Raw genomic sequence first — 27,745 nt, 5'->3', positions numbered from 1 at the left:
TTGTGTATATATATATATAGCATATGAGGTGTATTACGGTAAGGCTCCTGTACTACAGGTACAAGGGTAGATCCCTGCCTGCTGGCTCCGCCCAGTAGGCGGAGTATAAATATGTGTGCGTACCGAGCTGCAGCCATTTCAGCAGCAGCTGCGGGAGGCTACACATCTCTGCGTAATAAAGCCTCGATTACATTCTATTCTCGTCTCGTCGAAATTGATAGTGCATCAATTTATTACGCAGAGATTTTACAACGATGGATCTCCGCATCAAACCTGATCACTGCAGCTGCACCCTCAAGCAGACAACGCCAAGTCGGCCTTCGTACATTGACTAGCTTACTTTGAAGCTTACATTGGATCTGCGACAGAACCACCCTCAGAGGCACAGAAGCTCCAGGTCCTGTACACGCGGCTGAGCTCCGATATCGTACCCCTCATCCAGGACACACCTACCTACGCTGAGGCCATGGCGCTACTGAAGGAGAACTACACTCAGCAGACCAACAAAATCTTCGCCAGGCATCTCCTGTCCACACGGCATCAACTCCCCGGTTAGTCTGTGAAAGATTTCTGGCATGCCCTGCATACCCTGGCGAGGGACTGTGATTGGCAGGCAGTTTCGGCCGTTGAACATTCTGAACTCCTAATTAGGGATGCTTTCGTTACGGTCATAGGGTCGGCGTACTCCCGCCAGCGCCTCTTAGAAGGGGCAACCCTCGACCTCGCGGCGACCAAGAAACTTGCGATCTCACTCAAAGTGTCCTCCCACAATGTACAGGCATATGCCCCCGACCGCACGGCCGACCCCTCCTGGACATCATGGACCCCGCCAGCGAACACCCTATCGTGGACCCCACCAGCGACCGCCCCCAGCCAACCCCAAGCCTGCGCCGCGCGGCAGCCAACCAACCCCGGGGGACCCAAGTGCTACTTCTGCGGACAGACAAAACATCCCGGAAGCGCTGCCTGGCGCGGAGCGTGCTCTGCAAGGCCTGAGGCAAGAAAGGATATTTCGCTGCTGTGTGCCAGGCCCGCTCGATCGCCGCTGTAACCAGACCCATTGTCCCTGCACCCCCCACGTGCGACCCGTGGGCCATCTTCCTCGCCTCAGACCTTGTGCGGCCCGTGGACGCCGCCATCTTCCTTGCCTCAGACCACGTGCGGCCCGTGGGCCCCGCCATCTTGCTTGCCTCAGGACACGTGCGGCCCGTGGCTGCCGCCATCTTTAATGCCACCCACCATGTGCGCCCCGTGGGTGCCGCCATCTTCCCCGCCTCAGGACACCTCCTCGTTGGTCACCTCATCGGGCCGCTCATTGCCTGCAACCGCCGCCGACCAGCCAGGGGCCTTCCAACACCAGCCGCGTCTCGCCTCCATCACTATCGATCAGTCCCGACCGCACAACCTCGCAACCGCGTCGACGACAGTGAAGGTCGATGGGCACAAGACATCATGCCCTCTGGACTCTGGGAGCACTGAGAGCTTCATCCACCCTGATACGGTAAGGCGCTGCTCCCTCACAGTACATCCCATTAACCAGAAAATCTCCCTGGCCTCCGGATCCCACTCCGTGGCGCTGCCACCCTCACCATCCAGGGCGTAGAGTTCAGCGGCTTCCGGCTCTACGTCCTCCCCAAACTCTGCTCTGCCTTGCTACTCGGCCTGGACTTCCAGTCCAACCTCCAGAGTCTAACCCTGAAGTTTGGTGGGTCCCTCCCACCCCTTACTGTTTGCGGCCTCACGACCCTTAAGGTCGACCTGCCTTCTCTGTTTGCAAACCTCACCCCAAATTGCAAACCCGTCGCCACCAGGAGCAGACGGTACAGCGCCCAGGACAGGACCTTCATCAGGTCTGAGGTCCAGCAGCTGCTGCGGGAAGGTATTATCAAGGCCAGCAACAGCCCCTGGAGAGCCCAAGTGGTAGTTGTGAAAACTGGGGCGAAAAACAGGATGGTCGTTGACTACAGTCAGACCATCAATCGGTACACGCAGCTTGACGCGTACACCTTCCCTCGCATATCTGATATGGTCAATCAGATTGCACAGTACCGGGTGTTCTCGACAGTGGACCTGAAATCTGCCTACCACCAGCTTCCCATTCGCAAGGCGGACCGCCCGTACACCTCGTTTGAAGCGAACAGCCGCCTTTACCATTTCCTTAGGGTTCCCTTCGGCGTCACTAACGGGGTTTTGGTCTTCCAACGGGTGATGGACCGAATGGTTGACCGGTACGGACTGCGAGCTACCTTCCCGTACCTGGATAACGTCACCATCTGCAGCCACGATCAGCAGGACCACGACACTAACCTTTCCAAATTCCTCCACACTGCAGAACTCCTCAACCTAACGTACAACAAGAAGTGCGTGGTTCAGCAGTAACCGATTAGCTATCCTAGGCAATATGGTTCAAAGTGGAGTTCTCGGGCCCGACCCCAATCGTATGCACCCGCTCATGCAACTCCCCCATCCCCACTGCCCCAAGGCCCTCAAAAGATGCCTTGGGTTCTTCTCATACTATGCCCAGTGGGTCCCTAACTATGCGGACAAGGCCCGCCCACTCATTCACTCCACCGTTTTCCCACTGACGGCCGAGGCTCACCAGGCCTTCAACCGTATCAAGGCCGACATTGCCAAGGCCGCGATGCACGCGGTCGACCGACCCTCCCCTTCTAAGTCGAGAGCGATCTATCAGACGTTGCTTTCGCCGCCACCCTCAACCAGGCAGGCAGGCCCGTGGCATTCTTTTCACGCACCCTCCATGCCTCCGAAATTCGGCACTCCTCCGTCAAGAAGGAGGCCCAAGCCATAGTAGAAGCTGTGTGACATTGGAGGCATTACCTGGCCGGCAGGAGATTCACTCTCCTCACTGACCAACGGTCGGTTGCCTTCATGTTCAACAACACACAGCGGGGCAAGATCAAAAACGATAAGATCTTGCGGTGGAGGATCGAGCTCTCCACCTACAATTACGAGATTTTGTGTCACCGCGGTAAGCTCAACGAGCCCCCCGCGATGCCCTATCCCGTGGTACATGTACCAACGCAAAAGTGGACTGACTCCGGACCCTGCACGATGATCTCTGTCACCCAGGGATCACCCGGTTTTTTCACTTCATAAAGTCCCGCAATCTGCCCTACTCCATCGAGGAGGTCAGGGCTGTCACCAGAGACTGCCAGGTCTGCGCGGAGTGTAAACTGCACTTCCACCGGCCAGACCGAGCGCACCTGGTGAAGGCCTCCCGCCCCTTTGAACGCCTCAGCGTGGATTTCAATGGGCCCTCCCCTCCACCGACCGAATTACGTACTTTCTTAACGTGGTCGATGAATACTCCAGATTCCCCTTCGTCGTCCCATGCCCCGATATGACGTCTGCCACCATCATCAAGGCCCTCAACACCACCTTCGCTCTGTTCGGTTTCCCGGCCTACGTCCACAGCGATCGGGATCCTCATTTATGAGCGATGAGCTGCGCCAGTACCTGCGCAGCAAGGGCATCGCCTCGAGCAAGACGACCAGCTACAACCCCCGGGGAAATGGGCAGGTGCAGCGGGAGAATGGGACCGTCTCAAAGGCCGTCCAGCTGGCCCAACGGTCCAGAAATCTCCTGGCCTCCCGCTGGCAGGAGGTCCTTCCCAACACCCTTCACTCCATTCGGTCGATCCTTTGCACTGCGACTAATGAAACCCCCCCCATGAACGTCACTTTGCCTTCCCCAGGAAGTCCACCTCTAGGGTTTTGTTCCCAATGTGGCTGGCAGCTCCAGAACTCGTCCTCCTCCGCAAGCACATGCGGCTCCACAAGGCGTACCCCGACGGCCGCCAAGACACAGTCTCCCTCAGGGACCTGGCACCAGGTGGTTCCCTGCCCCGGCGCCACCCTTTCTCCCCCCAGCGCATCTCACCACAGCCCCCGCTCCAGGACGATCCTCCTCCCTTTGGTCCCACCCGGGGATGAAGATGAGGTCAACACGCTCCAGGAGTCACCGGCAACGGAACCGATGCCTGCATTGCCACCGGGACTGCGGCGCTCACAACGAAGGATCAAGGCGCCCGATCGTCTGAATTTGTAAACTTTTCCTCAGATGTTAACATATGCTTGTAAATAGTCTTCCACCACCCCCGCTGGACTCCTTTTTTAACAGGGGGTGAATGTGGTAGTCACCACTGTTGTATACATATCGTACATGAGGTGTATTATGGTCAGGCTCCTGTACTACAGGTACGGCGGTAGGTCCCTGCCTGCTGGTTCTCAGTCGGCGGAGTATAAATATGTGGGCTCTCCGAGCTGCAGCCATTTTGGCAGCAGCTGCGGGAGGCTACACATCTCTGCGTAATAAAGCCTCGATTACACTCTACTCTTGTCTCGTCGTAATTGATAGTGCATCATGGACATCACTGGCTGGCTCACACTTATTGTCCATCTCTAATTGCCCTTGAACTGAATGGCTTGCAAGATCTCTACGGAGGGTATTTAAGAGTCAACCACATTGTGTGGGTCTGGGGGTCACATGTCGGACAGAGCAGGTAAGAACGACATAGTTCCAGGTTTTTATTGAATTCAAATTTCACCATCTGCCGTGGTGGGATTTGAACACTGCTCCCCAGAGCATTACCCTGGGTGACTGGATTACCAGTCCAGTAACAGTACCACTACGCCCCCACCTCCTGTATATAAAAGAACAACTGAATTGCCCTTATCTTCCTCGCTATTTCTTCATCAAAAAACTCAATCAAGTTTGTCAAACACAATTTGCCCTTAACAAATGCATGTTGGCTCTAGGTCATACTTGTCCAAGCTGCTGCTCATTTTTCCAGTAGTATTGGTTGCAAAAACGTCTACACCATTGGTGCTAAACAGACTGGTTTGTCATTGCCAGCTTTATTCATTTCTCCACCTTTATTTGAACAAGGGCGTAATATTTCCAATTTTCTAGTCCCCGAGAACCAACCCTATATCTTAGGAGAATTGGAAAATTGTGGTCTTTTAACTTTAAATACCTCCACTCGATTATCCCTTTATGTTTTATACACAAGTGAATATAAGCCTCATTTATGTAACCTCTGCATTCAGAATTTAACCGTTTGGGGCCCACTATCATTCTTGTGAATCTCCTGCACCTGTTCCAAGGCCAAAACAAACTTTGAGGTGCTGTATCCAGAACTAAATGCAACACTTCTGGGTGGGATCTGACCAGAGTTCCTTACAGCTGCAGCATAAACTCTGCCTCTTTATTTTTGTTATGGACAGGGTTGCAATACTCTCGCAATGAATCCCTCACACTCCCTCCTTCGATTGGAGTTTCTTGCTGGGCATGAGGTTATGGAATTTTGCCCTCATGCACTGGAAGGCTAAGCCACATTTCTAATGAGCTTCTGTGAAAGGGAATTGCTATAAAAACTGCATTCAGACAAGTCTTCCTTTATTTGAGAAATTTGTTCACCCACTGCGGAACTGAGGCACAGAGGCCAGAAAGTTATCACATCTGACCCTCGGATCTGTGCAGCAGTCAACTCGAACAGGCCTGGGGCTGGGGGAGGCAAGGAAACATCATGGAGCTCCTGCTGCTGGTTACTATTCAGAGACTGCTGGAAAGGACGGAATTGTGAGCCCACTTGGTTGACTCTCATCAACTAAGCTCACAAATTAAAGAATTGATAATTTAGCGAGGTACAGGATACTGACAATGCTGGATACACAAGCATAACGGAGGTGAGAAAATCAGAACACCAAGGGAATTGCTTTCATGCACATGTATTGCACAGGTTTACCTGATGTGCTTAATGTTTAGACACCGGAGAATGTCCATAGACATCAATTTTTATGAAATCCATCATTATTTTTAACGAGGATGTTTCTCCCTGCTATCTCTTTTCACTTCTAGGTTTACACTGAGATATGTTGTATTTGTAAATCATACCAATGGTGCCTTCATAATTTTCACTTTCAATGTTCAGGAAACTGTTCACCTTCTTCACAGCTCCCATCTGTACTTCCAAATCGGCAAGGTTTCTCACTACCCAGTTAAGGTAATTACAAACCTGTGGGAAGAAACAACTTGCATTTAAACAGCGTCTTTTAGGATATCCCAAAGTGCTTCACAGCAACAACTTTTATTTATATAGCACCTTTAACATAATGGAGCAGCCCAAGGCACTTGACTGGGGCATTATAAAACAAAGTTTAATGACAATGTGGTAAATAGTGAGGAGGATAGCCGTAGATTACAAGAGGATCTAGATAGGCTGGTCAAATGGGCTGATCAGTGGCAAATTGAATTCAATCCGGTACGTGTAAAGTGATTCACTTGGGCAGGACAAACAAGGCAAGAGAATACATGATGAACAGCAGGATCCTGGGAAGCACTGAGGGTCAGAGAGACCTTGGTGTGCATTTATATTGGTTCCTTAAATTAGCAGGGCAGGTAGATAAGGTGGTTCGGAAGGCCTAAGTATACTTGCCTTTATTAGCCGAGGCACAGAGTTTAAGAGCAGGTAGGTTGTGCTGGAACTGTATAACCACAGTGAGAGTATTGTGTGCAGTTCTGAAATCCACATTATAGGAGAGATGTGATAGCGCTGGAAAGGGTTCAGAGGAGATTCACCAGGATGTTGCCTGTGTTGGAGAGTTTTAGCTATGAAGAGAGATTGGATAGACTGGGGTCATTTTCCTTGGAGCAGAGGATACTCAGGGGAGACATGATTGAGACGGATAAAATTAAGAGGGCCACAGATAGAGTAGACAGGAAGAACCTTTCCCCTTGGTGGAGGGATCAATGACCAGGGGGCATAGATTTAAGATAAGGCGCAGGAGGTTTGGAGCGGATGTGAGGAAAATCTTTTCACCAGAGGGTGGTGGGAGTCTGGTGCAGCCTGAAAGGATGGTAGAGGCAAAGACCCTCATAACATTTAAGAAACATCAGATGTGCACTTGTAATGCCAAGACATACAAGGCTATGGGTCAAGTCCTGGAAAATGGGATTAGAATATTTTGGTGGTTGTTTTTGATTGGCGCAGACACATGGGCCAAAGTTCTTTTTCTGTGCTGTAGATCTCTCTATGATGCTGAATCACATAGGAACTGATTAGATCAGATTACCAAACATTTGGTCAAAGAGGTTTTATGGGGTGTCTAAAGGAGAAAAGTGAGATGCAGAGGCCAAGAAGTGCAGGGAGGTAATTCCAGAGCTTGGGGCCTAGACAACTGGAGGCACGGCTACCAGTGGTGGAACACTTGTAATTTGGAATATGCAAATGGCCACAATTAGAGAAGCACAGATATCTCGGATGGTTGTGGAGTGAGAGGGGATTACAGACATTGGATGGAGAAAGCTCATGCATGGGAATTGTAAAGTCAAGATGCTGCTTGACCAGGAGCGAATATAAATGAATGAGAACAAGAGTGAAAGGAGAACGGGACTTGGTGCGAGTTAAAACACAGTCAGCTGTGTCTTGAATTACCTCACGATTATGGGAGATGGGATGTGGGAAACCAACTGGGAGTGTGTTGGAAAAGTTGAGTCATGAGGTAACAAGGGCATGATTGAGAGTGACAGCCACAGATAAGCTGATTCAGGCATTGTTATGGAGATGGAAACAGACCATTTTACTGATGGCAAGAATATGAGGTCGGAAACACATCTCGGGATTAATGAAGCTCAATTAAATTCTTTATTAAAGTGTGGTTGCTGTCATAATATCGGCAAATGCAGCAGATCATCTGTTCTAATGATGATGGCTGAGGGATAAATATAATTGGACAGGACATTGGGAAGAACGCTCCTGCTCGTCTTTATATTGTGTCATATGAACACCACACGAGAGGACAGAGAGGGTTGCAAAGAACATAGGAACATTAGGCACAGGAGTATGGGGAAGGTGAGTGTTAATGTCACTGGATGGATAACCCAGAGGCCCTGGCTAGTGCTCTGGAATCATGGGTTTAAACCCCTGCAAAGGTAGCCTCAGTAATGGTGACTGAGAAACTATTGTCAATTGTGATAAAAACCCATCTGGTTGACTTTAGTAAAGGAAATCTGCCATCTTTTCCTGGTCTGGCATACATTTGACTTCTGACCCACAGCAATGTGGTTGACTTTTAAATGGCCCAGCAAAGTCACTCATTTGTATCAAACTGCCATGAAATCTGAAAGGAATGAAACTAGACAGACTGCCCAGTATCGACCCCTTCACCATCACTGGGTCAAAATCCTGAAATTCCCTTCCCAACAGCACTGTGGCTGTACTGCAGCGGTTCCAGAAGACAGCTCACCACCACCGTCTCAAGGACAATTAGGAATGGGCAATAAATTCTGGCCTTGCCAGCGAAACCCACATGCCGTGAATAAACGTTTACAATGTCACTGAGCTCATTTCAGCCTCTGTCATTATCCAACGAGATCGTGGCTGACTTCTGATGAATCTTATGCCTGCATTTCTCAAATCCCTTAATACGTCTGAATAACAAAAATCCATCAATTTCAGCTTGAAATGTTACAATTGATTTAGCATCAATTATCATTTTGTAAAAGGGTAATTTAAACTTCTGTCATCCTTTATGATTAGAAGAACTTCCTAATTTCACTGTTGAAAGGCCTGGTTCTAATTGTTAGACTATGTTTGGATGATAGCACAGTGGTTAGCACTGTTGCTTCACAGCACCAGGGTCTCAGGTTCAATTCCCACTTGGGTCACTGTCTGTGTGAAGTATGCTTGTTCTCCCCTTGTCTCCATGGGTCTCCTCAGGGTGCTCCGGTTTCCTCCCACAAGTCCCGAAAGACGTGCTGTTCGGTGAATTGGACATCCTGAATTCTCCCTCTGTCTACCCGAACAGGCACCAAAGTGTGGCGACTATGGGGTTTTCACATTAACTTCATTGCAGTGTTATTGTAAGCCTATTTGTGACAATTGTAAAGAATATTATCACGTCCCTCGTTCTGCACTCCCCAGCCAGTGAAAATAATTTCTCTTTATCGACCCTTAATATCTTGAAAACTTCGATAAACTAACCCTTCAACTTCTAGATTTTGAGGATTTCAACTGTAGCTTGTCTAATTGCTCCTTGTAATTTAACCCTTTGGGTCCAGTTTTATGTTGCATGCAAAATCAGATTGAATCAAAGTCAAAGCATAAAGGGCTCTCATACATCTCATGAGAGACTCCCATGTAAAGTAAATGTATTTAACAATTCCCTGCGCAGCCTATTCCATACTGCATACTGTTTAGTGATTTTTAATGAGGCTTCATTTACTTTTGTAATTGCTTTCAATTATCTATTGGATTCTTGAAAACCAGGTTACGGCATTCTTCAGTTTTATCATTTGTCATGCAATTGACAGATACAACCATTGGTTTTACATTGAACACAAATCTATTTGACACACATTGGAAATGGTGGGCTTGATCCTGAGTTCCAGCCAGGTCAGAGATGGGGTGCAACATCAGACAGGATCCCAGTGCAACTGAGGTGCCTGAGTACCAAGGATTTGGAGGATCAATACATTTGACAAAGATAAACAGGTCTACTTACCGTTAATGCATGGGTAAGACCAAATCCCACAAAACCAGATGGAATATTAGTGGAATATGATATGGAGGCCAGAGCAGCAGTGAGGACAATGAAAGCACCAAGATAGTCCTGTTTAATTCAAAAGGAACAAACGTGTCAGTTTACTGCAACGTGAGAAGTTGTCGACAATTAACCTTCCAAAGATTATAGACTTGACTGTTTAGTGGTTGAATGCAGCACAAAGTACGGCACCAAGCCATTAAAACCAGGTTTGCATTGAGCATAGTTAACTGTCCCATTCAGCCCAGTAGTTGGGGATGCCACCATTAAATTGACATCCCTGGATTCGCGGAGCAGAACAATCAACATCCCTTTTGAACTGCAGTACAATGACTCCTACACCTATGTGAATCATGACTCGGGGCAGGCTCAGAGTTGACTTTGATTGTCCTCTAGTGATCAATCGCTTGCTGATGCGCACTGTCTTGGACCACACAAGATCAGCAGAGACAGCACGGTAGCCCAATGGTTAGCAGAGTTGCTTCACAGCTCCAGGGTCCCAGGTTCAATTCCCAGCTTGGGTCACTGTGCGGAGTCTGCACTTTCTCTCTGTGTCTGCATGGATTTCCTCCGGGTCCTCTGGTTTCCTCCCACAGTCCAAAGATGTGCTGTTAGGTGGATTGGCCACGCTAAATTGTCCTTAGTGTCCAAAAAGGTTAGGTGGGGCTACTGGGTTACGGTTATAGGGTGGAGGTTTGGGTTGGTGTAGATTCGATTGGATGAATCGCCTTCTTCTGCACTGTAAAGTCAATGTCTATGTCTATAAACAGGATGTCACCCATTGAATTGTCTCTCAGCAAGAATCAATGAATTTTCAGGGTGGAGGACTCTAGTACCATCCCAATAATAACAGGTGTGCCGCTGTAATTTAAGGGAGGAACTCAGAACAATCATCATCAATAGGGAAAACGTACTAAACAAACTATTGGATTGAAGGCAGGCAAGTCCCCAGGGCCTGATGGCCAACATCCTGGGGTCTTAAACAAAGTGGCAGTGGAGATAGTGGATCCATTGCTTATAATATTCCAAAATTCCCTGGGTGCAGGAAAGGTTCCAGTGCATTGGAAAAGGGAGGGAGGCAGAAAGTAGGAAATTACAAACCAGTTACTTTAACATTATCATTGGGGAATTGTTAGAATCCATTATTAAGGAATTAATAACAGGACATTTAGAAACTCAAATTGCAATCCATCACAGTTTTATGAACGGTAAATTGTGTTTGCTGGAGTTCTTTGAAGATGTAGCAAACCAAGTGGATAACGACCAGAGGTCATAGTTTTAGGGTAAGGGGTAGCAGATTTGAAACAGAGATGAGAAGAAATTACTTCTCTCAAAGGGTTAAGAATCTGTGGAATTCACTATCCCAAAATGTGGTAGATGCCAGGATAATCAGTAAATTATAGAGGAGATGAATAGATTTTTAATCAGTAATGGGTTGAATGGTTATGGAGAAAGTGCAGTAAAGTGGAGTTGAAGCCGAGAGGAGATCAGCCATGATTGTATTGTATGGCGGAGCCGGCTCGAGGGGCTGAATTGCTGTTATAGCTCCCATGAGACCCAGGGGGATGTCCCGATTGATCTCCCAAGGGGCTGGGAGTACGAGCTCCCCTGCTGAGGGGCGGAGGCCTGTTAATTCCCGAAATAAAAACCAGCCAGGGAAGAAGCCGGCATCTCAGGATGTCCCGGCTGGAACTTGAACTGTTACTTTGTTATTGTATTTCCTAGTGTGAGTAGGAAATAGACTATTTTTGACTCTCCTTTTCGGCATTCCAATTTCCATCTTTCTCTCCGGTCCGGCTTCGACTTGCTGCGTACCAGATTATTATATCGGGTTCCACAAACCTCACTGGTGGTCCCCGGTCTGCTCCCACGGAGATCACAGCACACACTCAGGTAGTGCTCAGCATGAGCAGCATGCTCGGAATAGGTGCATGAGACGACTGTCTCCCTGGGCAATACAGTAACCGGTGAGCAGTCCGGACCAGCCAGCCTCCTCAGCAATGAAGTGGACTGTGTACACCACTGTGTACACAATAATAGCTACCTGCTTCTGACTAGTCTATCTCTCTGCTTCTGTGGATGTTGCTGTGTATCAGCCAGCATTTAGGACCCATTTTCTACTTAAATAGTAATCCTATAAATATATTTCCACTGCTTTAAGAAGTATATCTCCCATATCTAATCTCATTATTAATGGCAGATTAATTGCCCTCTGTGGTCACATGGATATAGGGGCTATTACAAATTAATACCTGATATGGTGCAGTCGGCCAAATATAGTAATGGTAAGGGATTTTTTAAGGTGCCACAAATAAGAAGGCCTTCATCAGGGAAGGCGCTAATATAGGGAGGAAACAATTGTAAGGATGTCTTTATCTGGAATCTTGATAATTCAACTGTAAGGTACAGTAAAAAAAAAACACACATTGTAGTTCTGCATTGCAATCAAAACGGGAATAGCTGCACTTGGCACAGATGCAATGTTTAGTTAAAATTTTCCCTGTGTAACAATGTTGAGTAGCAATGGGCATTGTTGGCATCTGAACTGTCGGAGGTGCAGAATGTTTACTCACATCCTACACCAGCCCCTGACAAATTTCTGCTTGAGCTTGAACGGGGTAAAGGCAAAACGCTTCTTGCAACGGGGTTATCTTTGACACCTTCTGAAGAAAACAAGGCGCCTTTCGGTGAAGTCGCAGTTCACTTTTGCGAGAAAAAGAGAAACAGATCTGACAGTCTGCAACTGAGAGCAGTTTGGACCATTGCTGGGCAAACGTTCACTGACTGAGCACTGACTCGTACACCGACATAAAAGGACACCTGCGCTATTTTAAGACGCTGACATCATTGACACACATTTGCTTTCATTTCTTACGGCTTCTCACACCAGCCGTCTGTTTACTTTCAATTGTGAACATTTAGAGGGTGTAAATTCTTCCCCTCCTACCGTTCTGACTTCCAACCATCTGTTGGCTGCTGACAGGAACAAGTAAGCAATGTTGTTGGCATCTGTGAGTTCAAGCATACGCTGTTTAAACCGGGCTTCATGTCTGCAATAGAACAGATTAATGTCTTCAGTCCACTGTGTGATTGCAATGTCTCTAAGCTCTATATACAGGCTACACCACCGTTTTGTACTCATTTTAAATTGTTTTGTTTGCTGTGATAATAGATAGGTGCCTGAATTTCCCACTCGTCCCCCAGGGTGTTCTTTCTCCTAGCCCTTGCACAGTAAAATATTTTGTTCCGGAGTTCAATAGCATTGCCCAGCATTCATTGAAGTGAAATACTGCGGATGTTGGAAATCTGAAATAAAAATACTTTTTGCAGGAAATACTCAGCCAATCTGCGGAGAGAGAATCAGAAGATTATGTTTCTATGTCTACTGCGTTTTGTGTGGCTCACCTGTCCCACTCCTGGGGAACCTGTCACAGACGGTCGCCTTGGGCTGGACCAGATAATCCTGCTGGTAGGAAGGTTTGGAAAATTCCGCCCAGGGCCAACATAATAATAATAATCTTTATTGTCACAAGTAGGCTTATATTAACACTGCAATGAAGTTACTATGAAAAGCCCCTAGTCGCCACATGTTAAGTAATGGGTGAAGAGACATTCCAATTAGTTGTCATATTTATGTTAAGTATCCAATAATTGACACTGATTATGTAAACAGGCTTCAGGTGGCCTTTGTGTCAGGTGATGTGATGTCAGAGTTTTGTGCAGAGTCTGTTGAAGTAAATTAAAGGTGTTTGTGAAAAAGGAGCAGAACATTTGACTCTTTATACAACAGCAACTAAGCATCTAACATCACATTTTTAAGCTAGTAGAAGATGGGGGCGGGATTCACTTTGGGTGCTTAAACCTGAAAATTTCCTTAACCTTAGTCCACAGTTACTGGCTTGTTCTCTTGGATTTAAGGTGTTTCTTTAAGCCCACCCCACCCCCTCCCTACAGCCCACCATATGCCCACCGTCCTCCTCTATGAGAAGCTACAGCAAGCTACGATCAGTCTCTACCTCGCCTGATATCCCACCCTCCCAAATACCATGGGGCGGCATGGTAACACAAGGGTTAGCACTGTTGCTTCACAGCGCCAGGGACCTGGATTCGATTCCCGGATTGGGTCTCTGTCTGTATGGAATCTGCACATTCTCCCCGTGTCTGAGCGAGTTTCCTCCGGATGCCCCAGTTTCCTCCCACAAGTCCTGAAAGACGTGCTTGTTAGGTGAATTGGGCATTCTGAACTCGCCCTCAGTGTACCCGAACAGGCGCCGTAGTGTGGCAACTGGGGGATTTTCACAGTAACTTCATTGCAGTGTTAACGTAAGCTTACTTGTGACACTAATAAAGATTATTATATTTAGATTATTATATTTAAATTCCAAGCTGCCTTTGATCAGTCAGATTAGTGCTGACGCTGCACCTCTCCAATGCTCATGAACCCTGCCCACCATTTGTCCGATCTGCATCACCTCAGAAAGTCAGCCCCTATGGTTACTGGTGTGAGTAATGATACATCTGGGTGGCTGACACTCAAAGGCCTTTGTAGATCGTGACAAATGTGGTGCCCAACAAAAAGGGGGAAGATGACAATGCGGCACTCCCACCCCAAATATGAAATTACCATCTCACCGGAATGCTCGGATTGTTGTTAGTCCTTCTATGGTTTCGGAGAAGTGGCACAGTAGAGGTAATTGTGTGCTGTCATCTAGTTCTTGCAGATCCCTTCACAGATATACATCGGAAAAAAAGGGTTACGATAACGCAAGACTTTTCACCGATAACTGCACATGGTTATCAGACATTTCAGACGAAGAAGATTAGACAATCATGTAGCAAAGGCTGAGTTTCTTTAATGGGGAGTTTAACTTTCAAACGGATTGGGATAAGCAGACTAACACATGTCCAAACGGGGTGAATTTCCTGAGAGTGTCCAGCATAGCTTTCAAGCACCAAAACTGATAGGAGCAACAATGGGGCATATCATGGTCCATTTGGTCATGGATCAATTGTGTGCACCCTTGCCTCGGTCTCAGAAGATTGTGGGTGCAAGACTACTGGATAAACTATGCTGACCTATCTTCAGCCAGATAAACAATATACAGTTGTACAGTAACTGGTGCCTTGTGCAGGCTGGAGGCTGGAAATATAGAGGAGAAGGAACCATGGAATGAAGGGCGAAGTGAGGATCCAGATCTTGGGGAGAGATTAGACATTGGGGGAATGTTAAAGTTAACAGAAGCATCTTCATTGCATGAAGGGGCTGACATATTTGTTCTGAGCTATTATATATATTTAATATATATATGTGTGTGTGTGTGTGTGTGTGTGTGTGTGTGTTTACCTATGTCCAACACATTTGTCAATGGGACAATTGGCCAGTGAAAGATTTTTTGAGAAATATTGAGTGATTTTATTGGTTTTCCTTTTGGATTTTATTGTTCGGGTTTTCTCAGTGTGCATAGTTACAGAGGTATCTTTATTACCATCCATCTATTTAACAGCTACATTAACTGCTGCAGTTCAACCATGAGACTGGCATAAATGAAATGCTAGTTGGGCAGCCACTTTTATAAGGAGACCTCTCCCAGCATGGCGGATCAAAAATCTGTCTATCTCCTCAAACTTACTCAATGTCCTGGCATCCACTAACTCTGGGGTAGAGAATGCCACAGATTCAGGACCCTTTACGAAAAGTAATTTCTCCTCATCTCGTTTGTAAATTTGTTACTCTTTATCCTGAGACTATGGCCTCTCGTTCTAGAATAGCCCACAAGAGGAAGCAGCCACTCCACATCTACTTTATCAATACATTTTATCATCTTTTATATCTTAATTAAATCTCCTCTCATTCTTCTAAACGCGAGAGATTATAGGCCTAAAGTGCTCCATCTCTCTTGGGCAGCACTGTTGCCTCACAGCGCCAGGACCCGAATTCATAGAATCATAGAATTTACAGTGCAGGAGGCCATTCGGCCCATCGCGTCTGCACCGGCTCTTGGAAAGAGCACCCACACTTGAACCCATGCCTCCACCCCCTTCTCGTAACCTAGTAACCCCACCTAACCTGGGACCCTGGAGCAGTGAAGCAACAGTGCTAAGCACTGTGCTACCGTGCCGGATTCAATTCCAGCCTTGGGTGACTCTCGGTGTGGAGTTTGCACTTCATCCCCATGTCTGTGTGGGTTTCTTCTGGGTGCTCCAGTTTCCTCCCACAATCCAAATATGTGCAGGTTATGTGAACTTGCCATGCTAAGTTGTCCCATCATGTCCAAAGATGTGCAGGTTAGGTGGGGTTATGGAATTATGGGGATCAGGTGAAGGCGTGGGCTTCGGTAGGGTGCTATTTTAGAGGGTGAGTGCAGACTCGAAGGGTTGAATGGCCCCTTTCTGCATTGTAGGTATTCTATGGTTTTATAAGGCAAACTCTTCATTGCTGGAATCAATCTAGTGAACCTCCTCAGGACTACCTCTAATACAACTTCAACTTTCCTCAAATACACATCTACAAAAATCTGTTCTGGTCCACCTACGTCGACGCTACTACCAAGAAAGCACAACAGCACCTATACTTCCTCAAGAAACTAAGGAAATTTGGCATGTCCACTTTAACTCTTCCCAACTTTTCCCCCTGTCCCCCTTGTTGTTTGCATTGGCAATCGAGCCGTTGGCGATGGCGTTGAGGGATTCAGGGAGGTGGAGAGGTTTGGTGTGGGGTGGGGAGGAACATAGGGTGTCGTTGTATGCCGATGACCTGTTACTGTATGTGGCAATGCCGGGGACGATGGAGCTGCTAGCTGAGTTTGGGACCTTTTCAGGCTATAAACTAAATCTAGGCAAGAGTGAGGTGTTTGTGGTGCACCCTGGAGACCAGGAGGAAGGAATTGGTAGGCTCCCGCTTAGGCGGGCAGGGGAGAGCTTTTGGTACCTGGGGGTGCAAGTGGCCAGGGACTGGGGGACTCTCCACAAGCATAACTTTACCAGACTGGTAGATCAGATGGAGGAGGAGTTCAGGAGGTGGGACATGCTGCCATTGTCGTTGGCGGGGAGGGTGCAGTCCGTCAAAATGACGGTGCTTCCGAGGTTCTTGTTCCTCTTTCAGTGCCTGCCCATCTTCATCCCCAGTACCTTCTTTAGGAGGGTGACTAGCAGTATTTTGAGCTTTGTGTGGGCATATGGGACTCCGAGAGTGAAGAGGGTTTTCTTGGAGGCGAGGGAGGGATAGAGGCAGGCTGGCGCTGCCCAACCTTTTGGGGTACTATTGGGCGGCCAATGTGTCAATGGTGCGTAAATGGGTGATGGGGGGGGGGGGGGAGAATGGAGATGGCGTCATGTAGAGGTATGAACCTGGGTGCCTTGGCAACGGCGCCGTTGCCGCTCTCTCCTAAGAGGTATACCACGAGCCCGGTGGTGGCGGCGACCCTAAGAATCTGGAGACAGTGGAGACGGCATAGGGGGGAAACAGAGGGCTCGATGGAGGCTTCATTAGGTGGAAATCATCGGTTCATCCCGGGGAACACTGATGGGAGATTTAGGGGGTGGCAAAGGGTGGGCATTAGTAAATTGAAGGACCTGTTTATTGGCGGGAGGTTTGCGGGCCTGGGGGAATTGGAAGATAAATTTGGGCTCCCCAAGGGAACATGTTCAGATACTTGCAGGTAAAGGTGTTCGCTAGGCGACAGGTAGAGGAGTTCCCTTTGCTGCCCTCGCGGGGGGCGATAGACAGTGTTTTCGGGGGTGTGGGTCGGAGAGGGGAAGGTGTCTGACATTTATAAGGTAATGCAGGAGGTGGAGGAATCGTCAGTGGAGGAGCTGAAGGCTAAATGGGAGGGGGAACTTGGGGAGCAGATAGAGGACGGGACTTGGGCGGATGCCTTGGAGAGAGTTAACTCTTCCTCTTCATGTGTGAGGCTTAGTCTCATCCAATTCAAGGTGCTGCACCGGGCCCACATGTCCGGGACTAGGATAAGTAGGTTCTTTGGGGGTGCGGACAGGTGCACCAGATGTTCGGAGAGTCCAGCGAATCATGCCCATATGCCCTTGGCATGCCCGGCACTGGAAGAATTCTGGAAGGGGGTGGCGGGGACGGTGTCGAGGGTGGTTGGATCCAGGGTCAAACCAGGGTGGGGACTCGCGATTTCTGGAGTTGCGGTGGAGCTGGGAGTGTAGGAGGCGAAAGAGGCCGGTGTCCTGGCCTTTGCGTCCCTAGTAGCCTGGCGGAGGATCTTGCTGCAGTGGAAGGACGCAAGGCCCCCAAGTGTGGAGACCTGGATCAGTGACATGGCGGGATTTATAAAATTGGTGGGGGGGGGGGGGGGGGGGGGGGTAAGGGTTCCTTATTATAGTTTCTATTTTTTTTCTCTACGGTTATGTAACTTAACATTGTGTTAATTTAAGTTGCTGTTAATATGTTGTGTTGTTCATTGAGGAGGGGCGAATGTTTATGGTTGCTATCATTATTTTTATTGTTGGTATTTTATTATGGTTCGATGTTGTTGTATAAATTCAAAGTTTTTCAATAAAAATTATTTTAAAAAAACTCTTACCAACTTTTACCGATGCACCATAGAAAGCATTCTATCTGGCTGCATCACAGCCTGGTATGGCAACTGCTCGGCCCAAGACCACAAGAAACTTCAGAGAGTCGTGACCATAGCCTAGTCTATTACACAAACCTGGCTCCTATCCATTGACTCCATCTACACCTCCCGCTGCCTGGGGAAAGCAGGCAGCATAATCAAAGACCCCTCCCACCTGGCTTACTCTCTCTTCCAACTTCTTTCATCAGGCAGGCAGGAATACAGAAGTCTGAGAACACGCACAAAGAGACTCAAAAACAGTTTCTCCCCGCTGTTACCAGACTCCTAAATGAACCTCTTATGGACTGACTTCATTGGGCTAGACCGCTGGTTTGTGATGCAGAACAAGGCCAGCAGCGCGGGTTCAATTCCTGTACCAGCTGAGAATTCTGAATTCTCCCTCTGTGTACCTGAACAGGCGCCGGAATGTGGCGACTAGGGGCTTTTCACAGTAACTTCATTGCAGTGTTAATGTAAGCCTCTTGTGACAATAAAGGTTATTTATTCATTGACACTACACTCCTGTATGAACATAGAACATAGAACAGTACAGCACAGAACAGGCCCTTCGGCCCTCGATGTTGTGCCGAGCAATGATCACCCTACTTAAACCCACATACCCGTAACCCAACAATCCCCCCATTAACCTTACACTACGGGCAATTTAGCATGGCCAATCCACCTAACCTGCACATCTTTGGACTGTGGGAGGAAACCGGAGCACCCGGAGGAAACCCACGCACACACGGGGAGGACGTGCAGACTCCACACAGACAGTGACCCAGCCGGGAATCGAACCTGGGACCCTGGAGCTGTGAAGCATTGATGCTAACCACCATGCTACCGTGAGGCCCCTTCACCCAATGTCAGTGTTTATGTAGTTACATTGAGTACCTTGTATTGCCCTATTATGTATTTTCATTTATTTCCTTTTCTTTTCATGTACTTAATGATCTGTTGAGCTGCTTGCAGAAAAATACTTTTCACTGTACATCGGTATGCGTGACAATAAACAAACAAATCCACAAATAAGGGGACCAAAACTGTACACCGTACCCCAGGTTCGGTCTCACCACTGCCTTGTACAGTTGGAGCAACACTTCCCTGCTTTTATACTTTATTGCTTTAGCTATAAAGGCCAAAATTCCATTTGCCTTTCTTATTACCTGCTGTACAGGCATACTAGTTCTCTGAGATTCATGCATGAGGACACACAGATCCCTCTGCACTGAAACACTCTGACGTTTCTCTCCATTTAAATAGTATATTGCTTTTTAATTTTTCTGACCAAAATGGACAACCTCACACTGATCCATATTAAATTCCATCTGCCAAACTTTGGCCCACTCAGCCAACCTATCCATAGATCTGAAATCTTTCTTTGTGATGAATGAATAGCATAATCAAAGTCATCGAAAGGGACATGCTCACTGCAAAACTGGGTGCATCTCATCTGTGTGAGGTCAACTTGAGCGTCTCATTATATTGAATGAGTCTTAAACAATAAGGAAAGGTTTAGATCTGATTCAGAAAATAACAAATTTGATTGTTACTTACTTTGAGGCAACCCGGAAGTACTTCTGTGTAAAGTAAAAGATAACAACAAAGGGCAATAAAGCCGGAAGGACTATGGGTGTGACGTACACGATCACACCTATTGCTGACAGGCAGAGGAAGGTTGATCTCGTTAAGGATTCCAGCGTTGGTGGAATATGCTAAAATAAATAAAGACTTGCATTTATACAGTTCAGTTCGTGATCGCCAGATGTCTCAAAGCACTTTCTTAGCCAATGAAGTACTTATAAAGTGTAATCACTGGTGTAATGTAGGAAATGTGGCAGGCAATTTGTGCACAGCAAGATTCCACAAACAGCAAAGTGACCATCTCTTAATGTTCTTAATGTTTATCTAGGGATAAATATTGACCATGACACCTGGAATAACTCTTCAAAATGGTACCCACAGAATGGTTCAAGCCCACACTCAAGAACAGGCAGGGCATCGCTTTAATATCTTACCCAAAGGACAGCCCCTCCAACAGTGCAGCACTACACTGGAGTGTCAGTCTGGATTTGGTGCTCAGATCCTGGAGTGAGACTAAGCCACACAACAGTGGCTGTGCACAAATTGGCTGCTGCATTTCCGAGATTACAACAGTGACTACATTTCTCTCCATCTACCCTATCGAATTCTTAATCATCCCAAATACCTGAATTAGATCATCCGGCGATTTGCTGTACCCAAGTGTTTACAAGGCCAGTCTATGCAATTTGTCAAAATACCAGTATAAAACGTATTTAACATTCACACCTGATCTATTACCAAACCACTTACAAATCTCATGTCACAAGAAAGCATTTCTGGCCATATTTTATATTTTGAACTATTTCATCTATGGTTGAATAATGGGATGCATCCAATCCCTTACAGCTTCCGGAAAATCATCAGTGGTTGGATTCTTCAGTCCCCCAGCTGCCTGTTTCTCGGTGGCACGCTGTTTGCTGGAGGTAGGATTCTATCTTCCTGCTGCTTGTTAATGCGATTTCCCACTGAATCCACCCCATGACACCGGGAAACCCGTGGGCGGGGGTGCGCTGCCAGCGGGAAAAGAGAATCCCACTGGATGGAGAGTTGCAGCCCAGACTTCTTGAGGCAAAGAGGGCAGCAGAGGGGACAAATACTAAACGGTACCATCAACAGTGAACGGTTTAATGGTTGGCTCAATCAAATCAGATGGATTCTGCTTCAATGGGGACACTGCAGTAACAGTAATGACGTTACTTCCAATGAACATCACAGATATCAAAATCTCATGCGGTCCAGAACAGCTGTTTCTGCTCAGACCATACAGAGTTTATCTTATCAACAGTTCTTTTGTTCTTCCTGATTGCTGAGTCATATCTCTGGCTACTTCGTTTTATGTCCTTCTCACAGTCAGTTGAAGTCTGTGATCTCAAATGTGGTATCAGTTTTGGCTGACTGGGTGATTGGCAATCTCCTTGATTCGAGTATGGGCATGGTTTTGAGGGACGGGATCTGGTTGTGGGATGCCAAATGGACATTCCAATGTAGCTCGTTGGATTGAAGCCCACCATTATTGGACTGCCCTCAGTCACTAGTAAGGAAAGTGCAGGGTGGAGGGTGGTCCAGAATCAAAGAGGGACCAAGGTCCCAGGCAATGCTTCCTCTAATTTTCGTTTGCCATACATGGTTTGCTTGTTGAACAGCCAAGTCCCTTTCCAAATGCCACATGGTCAGGAATACGCACATCTTAAAGGGTCTGCAGCTCTGTGCACAGATCGCTTGTCCCAAGGTGGTAAATTCCAGATTGCTGTACAGCTGACATACCGCACATCTTGTAGGGAACATTGGTCCCAAGGCAACAGTGGCCCATATTTCTTTAATGGGCCTAGGAGGGACAGGAGTGCTAATTCCAGACTTACCTTGTTGGGGCTCTTGGCTCCATTGCCAGCAGAGCTGGGTGGAATGTGTCCAGTGCAGCCCAAAATCAGTACAAGCCTGAAATGAGGTCCTGGACACACATTAATGCCTACTCTCTGAAACAGATCGCTATCTAAAGGTCACCAGCCCTCTAGTGAGGCCTTTATTGGCTCATTAATAGCAAAAAAGATATTGAACATTTTCTACCCTGTATTCCTTCATCTTCTTTATTTAAACTACCTCTATCTAAGGCAGTGATTCATATTACACAATAACAAACACTTGAAAGCAATTCGTGAAATGTTAACGCATATGCAATTCAATACTGAATTAAGGCCATTTTTCTACATGACTCAACCCATTTTTAATGCTCAACCTTTAACGTTGACATTTAAGAACATTTTCACTTCAAATCCCATCTTCACACGGACAGGTATTGGAAGGCATTAAGTGACCTACCGAAAGATTACAATCGAGAAATGCTCAGTACAAATCAAAACTAGGAGCTAAATAATGTCAAGGAATTCCAGGAAATTATTAACAACACATCATCAGGTTGTGGTGATCTAGGTTTTCAGTTTGCAAAGCATTATGGAGGAAGATGTAAGTATTTGAGACTGTAATAATATCCTAGGCTTATAGTGCTGGCATTTTCATAGCAACAGTTCTTGTTGGAAATACATTTTCATTTTTTCTGCAAACCCCAATTACACATTAGATCATCATTAAAATGGACCCTTTAACTGTGATTTAATCTGAAGACAAGTGGACAAGGAGGTGATCTCCGACCAAATGCTATTTCTTAGAGTGCTTATATTTACTTTGAAGCCCAAAGTCAAGACAGGACAGAAGCTGTGCTCACGTTCCACAGTTTCATACCTGCAGTGAACTCTTGAACATTGTGCCCCAATAATATCAGTTCATCCCATTTGTTTTGGGTAGCTTGAACATTACTAATGAACAGGCAACATTCACGGCACAAAATAACATGTCCAGAGATTTTAACTGATTTGACCTTTCCTGATTCCTACACGGCCGTGTTGAATTAGCCATGGTTCAAATGCATGTTCCATTTTATTAAGGACGTAGAGCTTCCCAATTGGAACAGGCCACCCTTAAGTCTGTACCACCATTCAATTGGATCATGGTTGAACTGTATCACAGTTGCATTTACCCAGGCTGGGTATGCCACTTTGTTGTTCTGGAAATCTATCTACCCTGCTGAATCCATAATCATCTCAAATACCTTAATTAGATCACCCTTCAGTATTTCATACCCAGTTGTTGTCAAGTCCCCACTATGTAACCTATAACAGTATTCGCCAAATATTTAAAGTTCATACCTGATCTATTATGTTTGTGTCGGCAGAGAAACGATTGAGAATTTGACCCAGAGGCGTTGAGTCAAAGAACCTGAAGAATTGGAAAACAAAGCTGACATAAGTAAACAATGCATAAAAGCAAATTACTGCGGATGCTGGAATCTGAAACGAAAGAGAAAATGCTGGAAAATCTCAGCAGGTCTGGCAACATCTGTAGGAAGAGAAAAGAGCTAACGTTTCAAGTCCGATGACTCTATCAAAGCTAACAGACAGAGAACGTGGGAAATATTTATACTGTGGAGTGAAAATGAAAGTTGAGTCATAGCCACAGAACCCCAGGGAAACCGGGTGCTAATGGCCACAGAAACCAAGGGGAAAGAGTGCTAATGGCAGACCCCAGAGAGAACAAAAGATGTGAAAGGTCAAACAGCAGGGAAACTAACATCAGAGGATTAACTGTAGATGTGGGGGGAAGTGAAGGGGAGCAAAGAGGAGAAAGGTGAAGGAAAGGTGGATAAGATTGGGGGGGGGGGGGATTTAAAAGTATATTAAGAAAGAAAGAACTGGTAAAAGACAGTTAAAATAAAATTAAAACAAATGGGTTGAGGTGGGGTAAAGCTGATCATTTGAAGTTGTTGAATTCGATGTTCAGGCCGGAAGGCTGTAGCGTGCCTAACCGGAAGATGAGATGTTGTTCCTCCAGTTTGTGTTAAGCTTTACTGGAACATTGCAGCAGGCCAAGAACAGACATGTGGGCATGGGAGCAGGGTCTTTTGTTAAAATGGCAAGCAACAGGAAGGTCAGGGTCCTGAATGCGCACAGAGCGCACAAACAATGCAAAGCTCAAAGTGTTGATAATTGCAAATATACAGCCGCAAAATGCATAGATATATAGATATATAGAAGATAGGAGCAGGAGGAGGCCTTTTGGCCCTTAGAGCCTGCTCCGCCATTCATCACGATCATGGTTGATCATCTAATTCAATAGCCTAATCCTGCTTTATCCCCATAGCCTTTGATCCCATTCTCCCCAAGTGCTATATCCAGCCGCATCTTGAATATATTCAAAGTTTTAGCATCAACTGCTTCCTGTGGTAATGAATTCCACAGGTTCACCACTCTTTGTGTGAAGAAGTGTTTCCTTATCTCTGTCTGAAATGGTTTACCCTGAATCCTCAGGCTGTGACCCCTGGTTCTGGACACACCTATCATTGGTAACATCTTCCCTGTATCTACCCTGTCTAGTCCCGTTAGAATTTTATAAGGCTCGATGAGATCCCCCCTCATTCTTCTGAACTCCAGCGAGAACAATCCCAACCTAGTCAATCTCTCCTCATATGACAGTCCCGCCATCCCTGGAATCAGTCTGGTCAACCTTCACTGCACTCCCTCGAGAGCAAGAACATCCTTCCTCAGTGAAGGAGACTAAAACTGCACACAATACTCCAAGTGTAGCCTCACCAACAGACTGTACAACTGCAACAACACATCCCTGCTTCTATACTCGAAACCTCTTGCAATGAAGGCCAACATACCATTAGCCTTCTTTACCGCCTGCTGCACCTGCATGCAGAATGGTGCACAAGGACACCCAGGTCCTGCTGCACACTCCCCTCTCCCAATTTACAACCATTCAGGTAGTAATCTGCCTTCCTGATTTTGCTTCCAAAATGAATAACCTCACACTTATCCAAATTATACTGCATCTGCCATTGATTTGCCCACTCACCCAACCTATCCAGATCTTGCTGTAGGATCCCTGCATCCTCATCACAATTCACCCTCCCACCTAATTTGGTATCACCTGCAAACGTTGAGATGTTACATTTTGTTCCCTCATCCAAATCATTAATATATATTGTGAATAGCTGGGGTCCCAGCACCAATCCCTGTGGTACCCCACTGGTTACTGCCTGCCAATTTAAAAAGGACCCATTAATCCCGACTCTTTGTTTCCTCTCTGCCAACCAGTTTTCTATCCACCTCAATACATTTCCCCCAATCCCATGCGCTTTAATTTTGCACAAAAATCTCTTACGCGGGACTTTGTCAAATGCCTTCTGAAAGTCCAAATACACCACATCGACTGGCTCCACCTTGTCGACTATACTGGTTACCTCTTCAAAGAATTCTAACAGATTTGTCAAGCATGATTTTCCCTTCATAAATCCATCCTGCCACTGCTTTCTGAATGTTCCGCTAAAAAGTCCTTGATAATGGATTCAAGCATTTTCCCCACTACCGATGTTAGGCTTACTGGTCTATAATTCCCTGCTTTCTCTCTACCTCTCTTTTTGAATATCGGAGTGATGTGAGCTACCCTCCAATCTGTAGGGACAGTTCCAGAGTCTATAGAATCCCGGAAGATGACCACCAATGCATCCACTATTCCAGAGGCACCTCCTTAAGCACTCTGGGATGCAGATTCTCAGGCCCTGGGGATTTATCCGCCTTCAATCCCATCAGTTTTGCCAACACCATTTCTCTACTAATGTTGATCTCCCTCAGTTCTTCCCTCTCACTAAACCTTTCATTCTCCAACATTTCTGGGATCTGATTTGTGTCCTCATTTGTGAAGACAGAACCAAAGTATGTATTTAATTGCTCAGCCATTTCTTTGTCCCTTATTATGCATTCCCCTGTTTCTGTCTGTAGTGGGTCTACATTTCTCTTTACCAACCTCTTTCTCTTCACATATCTGTACAAACTCTTAGTGTTGGTCTTTATACTGCCTGCTAGCTTCCTTTCGTACTGTACTTTCCCCACCTTAATCAATCCCTTCGTCCTTCTTTGCTGAATTCTAAACTGCTCCCAATCCTCAGACCTATTATTTTTCTTGGCCAATCTGTGTGCTTCTTCCTTGGATCGGATACTATTTCTAATTTCCTTTGTAAGCCATGGATTGGCCCTCTTACCCCCTTTGCTTTTATGCTAGACAGGAATGAACAGTTGCTGTAGTTCCTCCATGCGTTCCTTGAATGTTTGCCATTGTCTATCCACTGTCATTCCTTTAAGTAACTCCCCAATCTATCAAGGCCAATTTACGCCTCATATCCTCATAGTTCCCTTTATTAAGATTCAGCACCCTAGTCTCCGAAGCAACTACTTCACTCTCCACCTTGATAAAAAAATTCTATCATGTTATGGTCGCTCATCCCCAAGGGGTCTCGTACAGCCAGATTGGCAATAATTCCCTTCTCATTACACAGTACCCAGTCTAAGATGGCCGGCTCTCTAGTTGGTTCCTCCAGATATTGGTCAAGAAAACCATCCCGTACACACTTCAGGAATTCCTCTTCTACAGCATTGTGGCTAATTTGATTTGCCCAATCTATGTGAAGATTAAAATCACCCATGATCACCGAAATTTCCTTATTACATGCATCACTAATTACTTGTTTAATGCCATTCCCAACCTCACCAGTGCAGTTTGGGGGTCTATATATGACACCCACTAATGTTTTTTGTCCCTTGGTATTTCTCAACTCTACCCATACAGATTCCACATTGTCAGAGCTAATATCCTTCCTCATTATTGTGTTAATTTCCTCTTTAACCAGCAGTGCCACGCCACCACCTTTTCTTTTATACCTGTCCTTCCTAAATACTGAGAACCCTGGGACATTCAGTTCCCATCCCTGTTCACCCTGCAGCCATGTCTCTGTAATCCCAATTGTATCATACCCATTTATATCTATCTGCGCAATTAGTTCATCCACTTTATTGCAATGCTAAGTCATTGCAACAATAGTTACAGAGTGAAAATTGCAGCACGTTAACATTGAAACTGCTCTGAAAGTTAGTTCTGTGAAATCAGTTCCCGAAATTTCCAATATAGGTTTTAGCATCATGCTTACAGCAATGATTCGCACAGGTGTCATTGAACTGAAATACTAAACCACACAATATATTTTAGTTAAGACATTTATATAAACCATGGGCGGAACTGTCCCTCCTCCCAACTGGTGGGTGCTATGGCGGGAGGGAGTGTGCAATCCCATGAGAACATGAAAACCAGTTTCCCGGCAGCAGGATCTGACGACAGCACTTGCGGTCCTGACCGTCATGGTGGGGTGATGGCGGGATCACGGCGTATCGTTGATCCTGCCGCAGACCATCGGGAAGCCATTTTATATCCCCCTGACCCCATTCAAATTAACCCCAGACTGGCATTCCCTCCCCCACCATGTCCAATCATTCCCCATTGCGTTGGGATATCATAGTGGACCGAAACACATCTGGACCAACCTGGCGTGCACTTGTGGGGACTTACCTGGATGGAGGTCTGGGATAGCTCAGGGATGCTGGAAAAGATGGAGGACACCGAAGCTGGTTGGTCCCTAAGCACGACGTTGCCCATCGATAATTTAGGCCATCGACCGGGGGGATAGTGAGTGGCAACATATGGTTGTGGTACAGCGATGGTCTCGGTGTTGTGTGGGCAAGAAGATGGGGAGTGGAAGGAAGAAGAAGTGGGGCATGGGCGAAGGTCAAGATGGAGGCCAGGGGGTTATAAGTGGGGAAAGAATTAAATGCTGCAGGGGCTGAGATAGATGAGGTGGCTTATGGAGCAGGAGCATGCGTATGGTAGTGGTGGAGTAGGGGCAGTGGAGTTGGGGGCACAGTAAGTGTACACAAGTGTGAACAGGCAGTGGGTGAGGAAAGAAAGGGTTCAGAGGGAGGGGCTTGTGATATTTACTGCTGATTCCTAGGGGGCAAATTGAGGCAATTTGTGATTTGAAGGGATGGCAAGGGTTAAAGAGGGCATTGGGATCCTGTAGGGTGGGAAGGTGAGGGTCCTGTGATGGTGGGTGAAGGGGTGTCGAGGATTGTTGGAGGG

The 27,745-nt window shown here is 46.6% G+C and overlaps 1 protein-coding gene across 1 annotated transcript in view; it reads right to left on the bottom strand.

Moving 5' to 3' along the window:
* The window catches only part of LOC119973277 (ATP-binding cassette sub-family C member 9-like), a 235,589-nt gene that overhangs the window by 48,764 nt on the left and 159,080 nt on the right, over positions 1-27,745 (bottom strand). Inside the window, exons 28-33 of the mRNA XM_038811061.1 lie at positions 22,927-22,996; positions 19,700-19,857; positions 14,196-14,288; positions 12,511-12,613; positions 9,525-9,632; positions 5,917-6,037 (exon numbers count right to left, since the gene is read on the bottom strand). Coding sequence (XP_038666989.1) covers positions 5,917-6,037; positions 9,525-9,632; positions 12,511-12,613; positions 14,196-14,288; positions 19,700-19,857; positions 22,927-22,996 — 653 coding nt within the window. The remainder of the gene's footprint in view (positions 1-5,916; positions 6,038-9,524; positions 9,633-12,510; positions 12,614-14,195; positions 14,289-19,699; positions 19,858-22,926; positions 22,997-27,745) is intronic.

Source organism: Scyliorhinus canicula, chromosome 11, assembly GCF_902713615.1.
Source record: "Scyliorhinus canicula chromosome 11, sScyCan1.1, whole genome shotgun sequence".
In the NCBI taxonomy this organism is placed as follows: Eukaryota; Metazoa; Chordata; class Chondrichthyes; order Carcharhiniformes; family Scyliorhinidae; genus Scyliorhinus; species Scyliorhinus canicula.
This window is presented reverse-complemented; position numbering and strand designations above follow the sequence as displayed.